The sequence below is a fragment of the Silene latifolia genome, chromosome 7, assembly GCF_048544455.1.
Source record: "Silene latifolia isolate original U9 population chromosome 7, ASM4854445v1, whole genome shotgun sequence".
NCBI lineage: Eukaryota > Viridiplantae > Streptophyta > Magnoliopsida > Caryophyllales > Caryophyllaceae > Silene > Silene latifolia.
The window spans coordinates 98,389,581-98,401,744 of record NC_133532.1 but is presented as its reverse complement, the minus strand read 5'-3'; the positions used below and the strand labels follow the sequence as shown (position 1 = coordinate 98,401,744).

Sequence of the window (12,164 nt, the reverse complement as noted above, 5' to 3'; positions counted from 1 at the left end):
TTACGCTAATAAGAAAGCACTAATGATTCTAACAAAGGTTCACGTTAATGAACAAGTTAAGAAATCAACTAAGCACTATTATCTTATAACAATAAAATAAGAACAAGTATTCGAGTTTCAAAACAAACGACCTTTCAAAATAACAAAATGGTTTTTCTTTGAAAACACACGGTTTGCTTTGCAAAGTTGAAATTAATTTTTATGCTTAAGGTCTCTATTTTAGATGTTGTAAATAACAAAGTATTTATAAGGAAGGAAGGAGTAGGCTACATGGTTTTACACAAACCCTAATAGCCGAAATAATAAGATATAAAAGCAAATCATATCTTCTTATTATCCCTTTCCTAAAACCCTTAAAAGATAATAAAGAATATTCCAAAAGATAGAATATACTTTGTTGAGCAGTTGCTGGACTTACTATAATTTCCTGCAGGTTTTAAAGAGAGAATTTTGCAATGTATTACTACTCCCACCTTTTCCTTGGCACTTAATGGAGAGAGTTTTGGGTATTTACCAGCTAAGAGGGGTTTAAGGCAAGGAGACCCATTGTCCCCTCTGTTGTTTACCCTATGCATGGATTATTTGACTAGAATGCTGAAGTATGCTGCTACTAAGTACCAGTTCAAGTATCACCCTTTATGCAAAGAGTTGAAGATTACAAACCTTATGTTTGCAGATGATGCTTTGATGTTCAGTAATGGGGATGCTGTGTCTATGATGCTGCTTCTGAAATCATTCTCAACCTTCTCAAAAACTTCTGGACTTAAAGTGAGTTCTAGTAAGTCTAATGCTTACTTTAATAGAGTGAATGAAGAGCTCAAAAGTGATTTTCTGAGTGTGTCTGGGTTTAAAGAAGGCAAGCTACCATTCAGATATCTAGGGATGCCTATCCAGACTACGAGATTAAAGAAGAAGGATTGTGAGTGCTTGGTGGATAAAATTTGCAACAGAATCCATAGTTATGGTGCCAGGAAGTTAGACTCACCTTGGTTCAGCATGTCTTAAATTCTTTACATTCTTATTGGGCTTCTTTGTTTGTTCTCCTAAAAGGAGTCATACACAGAATAGAAGCTACTTGTAGGAACTTTTTATGGGATGGCAGTGCTGGGTATAGACGCAGTCCTTTAGTTGCCTGGGATACTATATGTAGGCCAAAGCAGGAAGGGGGATTGGGTTTAAAGAATCAGGAACTGTGGAATATTGCTATGGTTGGAAGACTTGTGGATTGGATTGCAACAAAGAAGGAGTCCTTATGGGTCCAATGGGTGAATGCAAATTATCTGAAGGGGAGCTCGTGGCAGGATTACACAGCTCCTAGTAACTCCAGCTGGGTGTGGAGGAGGATCTTCAAGGTGAAGCAGGTACTTGCTAATGGCTACAGTCAGGGGGTATGGCAGGTGCAGCAAGCTGGTTACACTCCTGCTGGATGCTATGAGTGGCTTAGAGGAGCGAGGACTAAGGTAGAATGGCACAATGCAATTTGGGAGTGTTGGAATCTGCCTAAACACAGGTTCATGGGATGGCTTATAACTCACAAATCCCTGCACACTAACAGTAGACTGAAAGGATTTGAAATGAATGTGGATGGAATGTGTTTCCTATGTGGGCAGGCAGAAGAGACGCAGAAGCATTTATTCTTTGAATGTGCTTTCAGCAGACGGGTAATACAAGAACTGATGAAAACTTCTGGCTTAAGGTTACCTGATTCTGATGTCCTGCACTGGTGCATCCATAACACAGACCTGAAAAAGCAGAGAAAAGTAAAGAATGCACTGGTTTTGAGTGCTATGTATCAGGTGTGGCAGCAGAGAAACAAGAGTCGTATTGAGCAGCTGGTTTTGAGGCCTAGTCGTATTGCACTGTTGATCATTGATGATATGAAGAAGAGGATAAAAGAAAGGGATAAGAGGAAGTTGACCGCACATAAGTTAGATTGGCTAGGGCGCTTAAGTTTTATTTAATCCTTGGAAAGGTTTAGGCCTTTATTTTTGTATCTGAAACTCTTTTTATAAATATATATAATACTCTCACATTTTACCAAAAAAAAAAAAAGATAGAATATAATCTATTCAAATATTATCTTTACTATAAATTCTAAGATTATGATAAGATTTCCTAAAACAAGAATATCTTTTATCATAAACAAATATATTAAGTAAGATATATAAGATATGTAAAGATATTATTATAGAATAAAATCTTTAACTAATATACCCTAGGTAACACGAGATGTCACGGCTCATGTGCCTCGTGACTCGTGCAAACCCTAGTCTTAACATATGATTTAGAATTTAGGTTTTAAGAGAGACTATATTGAAACCCTAATTAGTAGCAAAGTCCAACTCATAAGTTGATCCATTACAACTACTAATTATCGTCCAATACAAAGCCGAACTCCTCACTAAACCGGGCTATATTATATAAATACTTTCATTAAAACATTTAAAATAAACTTTAAACAATTATAAAACAATTTTCGTAACAATTATAAGTCGTGTGTAAAAACTCAGCATCTCAATGTTATAGTAGGGGAGCTATAACAGTGAACTCTTTTACTAGTAATGTTATAGCTGCAAAGCTATAACTTTACCAAATCAAGAAACTCATTCTTTATTATCATTACGAGATAATCACCTGTACTATTCTAATCTTCAAGGAGATCTTCGAGTATAAGCTGCATCATCATCCAAGTTTGATTAATCTTTAGACGAACTCCATCTTCACATACTTCTTGAATGAATCTTGAATCGTTCGATCTTTGAATAAGGGCTTGAACTTTACATGCAATTGTCACAATCTTCTTTGTTGCTCGTAATAGGTTAATTCTAAAACACTTGACAAACGATTATACGCAACAAGTATATAAAATGTAAAGCACTTTGACATCGTCAAAACATAAACATATAAGCTATATGGTTCAACACCGACCATGAAGAGGAGGACTTGCACTCGGATGAAGAGGGTTCCTTTATAGAAGCCGAGCATGGTGAACATCCTAAAGATCTAAAGGTAGATATTCCGGACTTCCAAGGTAGTTTAAATCCTGATGACTTACTAGATTGGTTTAGGTCAATTGAAAGAGTCATTGAATTTAAATCATACTCGGATGCTAAGTCTTTCAAGGTTGCCATTTTAAAGTTTAAAGGTTATGCATCTCTTGGTATGAAAACATAAAAAATCAAAGGAAGAGGCATGGTAAAGAACCCATAAAGTCTTGGTCAAAATTAAAAAAGAAGCTTAGTGAAAAGTTTATTCCCAAAGAGTATACTCAAGATATGTTTATTAAACTTACTCAACTAAAACAAGATCAACAACCACTTGAGTCTTACATTAGGGATTTTGAACAACTCACTTTGCAATGTGACATCAATGAGAAACCCGAGAAAAAAATTGTTAGGTTTGTGGAAGGGTTGGATGATAAAATTGTCAATAGGGTCCGAATGCAACCGTTATGGTCCTTTTATGAAGACGTGAACTTGGCTTTAAGGGTGGAAAAATTGGGCAAAGGGAAGACCTCCAACTCAAAATTGCCGACCAAAATAACCACCAAGACCACCTATGCCTAGACCAAACCCAAAGAAACCAAGACTCCAACCGTGACACCCACACTTGACAAAGGAAAGGGCATTGAAACATAAAAAAAAAAGACCTTACCCCTTAAAAAATGTTTCCAATGTAAAGGTTATGGTCACTTTGCCAAAGAATGTCCAACCAAGAGAGCTTTTAGTAGCTTTGAAGTGGTTCATTGGGGAGAGGATGAGATTCTTGTGTGTGATGAGGATGAGGAAAGCAAGGAGACTAAGGATGAGGACCTAGTGTTGCCGGATTCCGGAATGAGTCTTGTAACTTGGTGAGTGTTGAGTGCTCAACCATTGGAAATGGATCAAAGACAACAACTTTTTAGATCTAGGTGTACCAATGGATGAAGAGTTTGCAACCTAATCATTGATGGACGTAGTTGTACTAATGTGGCCTCCAGTGTCCTTGTTGAGAAGCTTTCCTTAACCACCCAAAACCATCCTTGTCCTTACAAATTGAGGTGGCTTGACAAGGGGGCCGAATTGAGGGTTGACAAACAATGCTTGGTGTTCTTCTCCATTGGCAAGAACTATGTTGACAAGCACTTGTAGAAAAACCCCCTACGGCGGCGGTTATAAATGACCTTTTGTGGCGGTTTTTAGATATTTAGGGTGCGTCGTTTATCGCGGCGTCGTATAAACTTTACGGCGGTTGTAGACGGTTGTTGAACCGCCACTATAGCTCTCCTATAGTGGCGGTTTTTATACAAAACCGCCATTATAAACCTATCTAATACGACGGTTTTTAATCAAGAACCGCCATTGTAATTCATTAAAACCACCACCATAAGTATTTCAAAAAAAATTTACCACTCAAACTCAATACTACATGTTATCTATAACGTCGGTTATAGCAATAGAACCATCGCGAAAGGTTAGTATAACGTCGGTTGTAATTCAGAAACCGCCGCTATAGGTAATTATAACGTCGGTTGGTTGGTGAAGAACCGCCATTAAAGGCCTGTTTTTTTAATTTTTAACCTTTTGACGTCGGTTTTAATGAAAACATGAAACCGTCGTAATAATTATATATATCTTTTTTTTAAAATAAAAAAATATTTCTACGAAAATTTCAGCAACACCTCCCCATAAATTTAATGATTCCAAATACTATATGAACCAAACAAGACCTGTGAATAGAAATGTAACCACATTTGTAATATTTCAAACAACACAAGTCCAACAAACTAACCGCCATTATAAACCTATCTAATATGTCTTTCTTTTAGTCCTTCGTTGTGGCTTGCCAAAATATTTCTGGAGAACAACAAAACCGCCAACTCCTCTTGTTCTCCCATTGTGTTCCTGATTTCCTAATGCTTTGACCAATGCATCCTCGAGTCTTGTAGGAACAAACTCGCATGTTTTCTCCTTTTCCTTCCAGTGTTTCTAAGAATATAGTTGTAATGTTATTTAGGACTATAAAACAGAAAATTTAAAGTAGCATTACATGACGTGGTGCCTTATAAAAAATGTTTACTTCCGTATTCTTCTATCATGTTCGTTGTTCCCGGTAGAGGAGCATTAGATGATGGTGTATGGGCTTTAATCCATAAAGAGCCGCGATCATTAATGCGTTCAGTCACTAAACTAATGGCTTGTTTGACAAGGTCAGGGTCAGCATCATCCTTATCCAATTTTTTTTGGGCAAGTTCATGCACAAGTTCTTCTTTATACCATTTTTCTCTTTTAGCAGCATATCCGGCCCTTCCCAAAAAATATGGATGCTTGTTATTTCTCTGGGAGGCTCGAGCCTTTGCACTTTTTTCCTACAATTTGGTGACATATATTGATAGATTTAACACAATGTAGCTTACGTTATATTGATAAATTAACCACAATGCAACTCATGGTATTTAGTTTACACTTTACAGAGCATTATTACATATTATCATCTTAGGTAAGGACCTTTACCCTAACTCTATTATGTTTTCCATTAATTTACTTTGTATACTGAATTGTTTCAAGGCTATCATCTGACATTTACTAATTGCATTCATATAAAAATTATACAACCAGTACATCTCAAAATTATCCAAAATGATTCTACCAGAAATGTCCATAAAAGAATTATTTGTAACTAAATCCTTTATTTGTGACTCGCTTACCAAAACACCCTATTGACCGAACTTATAAATGACCCACTCTAGGTGATACCTGATCAAAACAGACTGGATTGGCATAGACCGTAAAATGACATAACCAGAAAATAGTCGGACCAAGACTTAAACTTCGAACTGAATAACCAATTTGTCAGATGTAATCAAAAGGTTAGATATTAAGATACTACTTGAATCTATTCATGTATGCCAATTAAGAAAGCTTTAATTTTTAGAAAATTAGTTGGAACTTGAAATCAAAGCTAATCACACCAAAAAAATAATGAGGAAGCATACTCACCAAGAAGCTTTTATCCATGCGTTGCCTTTTAAATTCTTCCCAAACATCTGCCTTGATTTGATCATATTTATCAACAGGAGAATCGCCGGCTACTTTTCCATCCGGAAGTTTCATGGTCTTGGTAATGTAAGTTTGAATATAGTATCTCCAATGTTTCTTATTTTATGAGTTCTTATGTTTATGGAAAATTAAGTTTGAATATAATTAAGTTTCATTGCTTTTCCATTATTTCTTTTTTGATGTCACTCTACTTCATGCACTACTGTCTTATTACAATCAATTTATTTATTTATTTTTTTGTTAAAATGTAATAATAATGTAAATCAAAAGGAGATTTACAAAACGGAGAATTGTCAAAAGAATGAAAGCCTAGTTAGTCTTGCTTATGCTACATAAGACTAACTCTAGTTAACATGAATCTCTGACCAAAACAGAACAGCTCGACCTACATTACTCACCTCCCATTTCAATCACTACTCAATTTGCTTCTTATATTAAATAAGTTTAGATCAACACACATACTCCCATCATCACATAAACAAACTTTCCAATAAATACAACTGCAAGTACTTAAGCAGGAGAATAAATTACCAATGGCTAGTGGCTGGTTTTAGTGGCGGATCATGACAAAAGTTATAAAGGGGATTATGAAAGCTGGCTATACTAATGACATATGGACTGGGAACTCTGGTGATTATACTGTATCAAAGGGGTATAAATGGCTACATGGGGTGCAGGATAAATGTGACTGGTTTCCTTTGATATGGAATAATTCTAATATACCTAAGCATTCTTTTGTGGGATGGATGACTGTCCAGGGTAGGCTGTTTACCAAAGACAGAATGCAGGGGTTTGGTATGCCTACTAATGGCTTGTGTTAGTTTTGTTTAGTCAATCAAGAGGATCATGCCCATTTGTTATATGAGTGTGTGTATAGTCAGAAGTGCGGGGAAGGTTTAACTGAGTGGTTGGGTGTGACAGTCCCATTGCATGATCTGGTGCAATGGAGTGTAAGATGGAAGAAGCAGATCCTTGATGAAGAAACAAATTCTGCTGGCAGCAAGCATTGCATTATGGTATCACTTATGGCAAGCTCGGAATATTTGTAGGATTGAAGCCAAATTATTTACTCTACGATTCATTATTCAGCAAGTCAAATCTGATATTCAGCAAAGGTGCAAAGGGAAGCTAATGACATCTAGATTTCAGCTACCTAGATTTTGACAGGGATGCAGATATAATAGTTTTTTTTTTGTTGTTGTTTGTTTTAAGCTTGTGGATGTAAATGGTAGTAGCTGGCAATGCTTGGTGATTTAAACTAATGTAACGCATGCTTTTCATTTATAATATATTTCACATTTCACCAAAAAAATAATTAGGAGGTACGCTGCATTACTTATTGGCCAGAATGAAATATCGCCCTGAGATGTCAACCTGAGAGCGTTTAATTGAAGCGGGGCATCTACCAAATGTGAGGCAGATAACAATCTTAGTCCATCCTAGATTCAATAATTGTGATTATATAATATAGCTGATATTATACTAACAATGAACTATGCTATACTCAATAATATTCTCGGTATAATAGCACAAATATCGAATCTGGGATGCACTGTCAACCCCAGATTTTGGCATTACTTATTGGCAATTATATAATACACTACCAGAAATTACAACAATGCAAATTGACTAGAACAGGGACTGTTAGCCTCTACTTCAACTCTAAAACGTCATAAAACACATCCTAGATTCATACCCTTCGACCCCTTTAACAACCTCGTTCAACACACTGCAATTTGAGACAAAATAACCCGCAAAACGGCTCATACTAAAACGAATACGGGACAGTAAATGCCTGACTTTAAACTTAATATTTAACCAAGAACCTAAATCAAGTATTCCAAGCTATACTATTATACTTATATAGATGCTACTTCGTATGAATCAAAATAATCCAATAATTCACAGGGTTAAATAAAGATGCTACTTACTAAAACGAATACAGATGCTAATAAAACGAATACGACTCATACTATTATACTTATACAGATGCTACTTATACACAATAAGTCAATAAATCAAAATAACAATCAATGTGATGAAATTGATAAAGATGGTATTGTATAATTTTAATGAACTGAAATTGGAATTATATAGGGGCAAAATAGATTACCCTTCATTGAGGCAGAGGAGGGCACGGTTTAGTCGGAAACAACCAGTAGGGACGGTGAACAAAGTATTAGCGAGGAGGTCCAAAATTCGGAGTTGAAAGTGCCGTGTCGAAGTAGTTCGAATATTCGGATTGGGGTAGAGGCGGACATTGTATTGACGGTGCCTTGGTGGTCGACGGTGATTCAATATTGAGGTTTTAGCAGAAGTGATTAAGAGATGCAGATTTCTGTGTGGGAAGGTGAACAGGGTTTGCGGGGGAAGAAAAAAAACTGGTGATTTATGTCGGTTCTTGTTATTGAAGATGAATTCTAAAGGGTTTTGTGTTTATTTTTTTTAGTGGGTATTTATGTCGGTTCTTGTTAAAACCGACACAAAAACATATGATGGCGATTTTTTTATTAAAAAGTATTGTCATGTATTATTACATTTAGCGTCGTTATTAACGTCAGTTGTTAATAAAACCGCCACAATTGACTTATGGTGGCGTTTCTTAAATAAAACCGCCATAAATAGCTACTACTATTACGCCGGTTCTTAATTTAAACCGCCGCAAAAGACCTTCTACACCATGAAAAATTCTCTCCCGCCAAAATTTTGGGCTTTTTGTGGCGGTTTTATTAGAACCGCCGCGATAAAGGCGTCACGATAGGGGTTTTTTCTACTAGTGAAGGTGCTTTGTGATGTCCTACCTATGGATGCTTGCCATCTTCTACTTGGTAGACCTTGGGAGTTTGATAAGAGTGTGGTGCATCATGGAAAGGATAACACATACACCTTTGAACTTGACAAGATGAAAATCACTCTAGCACCTTTTTCACCATCCGCCATGCTTGAGCCTTCTAAAGAAGTGATTTTAATCAAGGAGGCCGAAATGATCCAAGAAAAGAATGATGTGGGAGGTATCCATATCCTCCTTGTCGAAAACATGTCCAAAGAGCAAGAAGAAACATTCCCTAACAAGGTCCAAAATTTGGTCAAGTTTTTTCAAGATGATCCACCAAATGCCAACAAAGAGGTGGTAGCCGAGGTCCCTAATCCTCACTTGGACAACCGGGTTGATCACAAAGCAAGCAACAAGCTAGAAAAGTGTTCACTTGGACAATAATTGCTCCAATGGAATGATCAATCCAAATATTATTTCAAGGGTTGGCAACATGGCTCTCTTACATTTCCTACTCCAAATTTGTCCAAGGTGAATTTGATTGTCCAACTCAAGCTAAATGTTTGCTCTAACAAGGGATGGCATGAGGTGAAGAAACGAGTTCAAGGGAGGCTCCTTAACAATGATCAAACCGAGGGTACCTATGATGGTGTACATCGTGACTATTCCGTCCTCTCTTCTCCTAGTTCATTTGAAGATGAGCATAAGGCCAATGACATAGGCGGTGTGGCTATACCACTCAAACCAAGTGTCTATCCTAGAAAACAAAGGGATGGTTTCAAGAGACGGGTTGAACAAGGGTTCCTCCGTCATGCTCTATTCAAGAAACGCAAGGAAGGGTCCATGAACTCCAAGCAAGCCATGAAATTCAGAATTGGGGACCGTGTTTGGGTTCGTTCGTGCAAAGAGAGAGTCCTCAAGCATGAGAAAAACAAGTCCATGGCAAATGAAGAAGGTCCATTCAAAATCATCAAGCAAATTGGATCCAACAAATACAAGGTTAATCTCTTTGGAGCTCATGTCACATTCGATGTTGGGGATTTAAGTCCTTGTTATGAAGAGTTTAGTGATGATGATGCCGAGGATTTGAGGAAAAATCCTTTTCAAGAGGAGGAGTTAGAAGCAAAACGAACCACCTTAAGCATGCTTGTACCCGGTTTTGGTCCTTTGGCCGAAACAGGGTCCAATTCGAAATCCGTTTAAGAACATGGGGGCCTTTTATGGCCTAGAAATCTTCTATGATGAGTTGAGAATAGTTTTGTCTAGGAGCTTATGTCTTGGGAAGGTGATAATCATAGAGAAAGGTAAGGAACAAAACCGGTGGCCCTATGGTTACACGGTTTTCAATGGCAAGTACAAGGGCCACTCTCAAGCTTCCCAAATTGTCCAAGACAACTTTTTGCCTCCTTCTTACATGCTCTAGCTCTTATGCACTCCTTTGGCCGACCCATGTGAAGCTTCAAATCTTGATTAAATAATCATTGTCTAATTAGTTTACTTTCCTTGTTTTTAGCATTTGTTTTTCAACTTGTGTAAGACCTTAGCCCACTTTTTTTACCGGTTTTTCTAGGGGTCTTTTGGACCGTTATATGTTAGGTTATATGGATGGTGAGGATTGCTTGGCTTTGACTATAAAAACAAGGCTTTCCTCATGCATTTTTCAGATTTGATGAATGAAAAACACAAGTTAGAAACCTTGATTTCTACTAATCTTCTTTGCTTAGTGCTAGAAAACCCTCTATTGCTTAGTGCTTAGAGTTGGGTAGTGATCGGTCCGTTTCGTGTGGTTCACTTCAAGTAAAGGGAGTTTAAAAATATACGGTTTAATCGGTTTAAAGTATTTTAAAGCGCTAAACCTTACGTTAGTGATACAAAAAAGTAAAGAACAATAATAAAGAGATTTTAATCGGACCACATGTTTGTGAAAGCAGAGATAGACGGTGCTCGATTAGTGTGCCGACTTCGAATGTAAACGAAAAGTGCCGTAAGAGAAGCGATTAAGATTAATTAAGTGATTAATTGTGGAGTTAGTCAAGTTGGTCGGTCAGTACAAGCAAATTTAGTACTCGGAGAAGGATCAGGAGCTTACGTGGTGAATGTTCAAGCACGTAGCGCCAAAAAGAAGAACAAGGTCCTAGAATGCAAAGGGAAGCGGACACTCGCGTGAGAAATATGAGGAGCGAAGGCTCACAGCTATACTAATCACGTGAAGGAATTAGGAGTTTTAGGAGAGACTTTGGAAGTGAATCTCGAGAAAGATATAGAAAAGATCACGAAAATCGTCGAAAGGACTCGCGGAAGGCGTGTGATCGGCGAAATCTCTTGGAAGAAGCATTGGCTTCTTTGCGTCATGTTCCAGATGGTTTCCTCTGCGGAAGAAGATTCCGTGTTTAAGTTATGGAGTCATGAATGATTTGAATCTCCTTAATACTTTGTCATGAATATTACGGGGAAATTGTTTGCGAAGAGTGAATTGTGAAGTATTTATAAAATATGGAATAGAAATATCAGGAACATTCAAGGAACGATACGACCTCACAAGAGATTCGCAGTTGTCGAGAAAATGAAAGCCGGTTTTAGGCAGGACTCCGAATGTACTCTAGTCTCTGTCAAAGGCGATGAAGTATCGGCGTGAGATGGCTTAACGAAGAGTGTAGACAGTCGGTGTTTGAGACGATCGCCAGCGATAAACTATCCTGACTATCACACGTCGTTCGCGTACCAAACATCGCAGCCAATCATCAAAGTATGGTTTCTGCGGAGGTGCGAAATGGCAAATGAGTATCCTACGGAGCCCCACTATGTGGAGAGCTTGGGCGAGGCAAAAGTAAGAAGTCTAGCCGTGGTCGATAAAGAAGATTACAACGCTTGTGTGTAGCGACATGCAGGCGACTCGAAAGTCGGAACCGAGGACACAGCACGTGGGGAGCATTTCGAGTCGTGAGCTATCGAGGAGGAGTCGTTTAAAAGTCCATTAGACTCCGTGAGAGGCTCGCCTGGCCATAAGAAGAGATCATACGAGACTTCTTCTCGAGATGCTTCGAGAAGTGCGTGGGAGCTAAGGGTAAGTGTAGGAGCTAAGGTTATGCGTAGGAGCTGCAGGGATAGCGTAGGAGCTAAGGGTAAGACCTAAAGATATATGAGATTGGTGCTTGGTGTGGGACCCTAAAAGAAGGCATCGATGGGAAGGAAGCCGAATATAATTTAGACAGGAGTAGCTTCAGGCTCGAGTGTAGGAACTCCTGCGGGTTTGGAGAACTTACGGAGAGCAGCACGCTATCGCACTCGGCGAGAACAGCAAATAGTGCGAAGTAGCCGAGGACGACGAGCGGGAAGCTGCAGGAGAAATACTG

At 38.1% G+C, this 12,164-nt stretch overlaps 1 protein-coding gene across 1 annotated transcript; it reads left to right on the top strand.

The window, feature by feature from the left end:
* Positions 1-591: 591 nt before the first annotated feature.
* LOC141590405 (uncharacterized) lies at positions 592-1,961 on the top strand. Its single transcript, XM_074411000.1, has 2 exons — positions 592-989; positions 1,103-1,961. The coding sequence occupies exons 1-2, from the start codon at positions 592-594 to the stop codon at positions 1,959-1,961; spliced, it is 1,257 nt and encodes a 418-aa protein (XP_074267101.1).
* The last annotated feature ends 10,203 nt before the right edge of the window (positions 1,962-12,164 follow it).

What these genes read in the sequence shown, in the direction of transcription:
- LOC141590405 (XM_074411000.1), top strand. Translation starts at nt 592, where the DNA reads ATGCTGAAGTATGCTGCTACTAAGTACCAGTTCAAGTATCACCCTTTA. An exon ending in AGGAAGTTAGACTCACCTTG is followed by an intron (nt 990 to 1,102) that starts GTTCAGCATGTC and finishes ATGGGATGGCAG; the next exon opens with TGCTGGGTATAGACGCAGTC.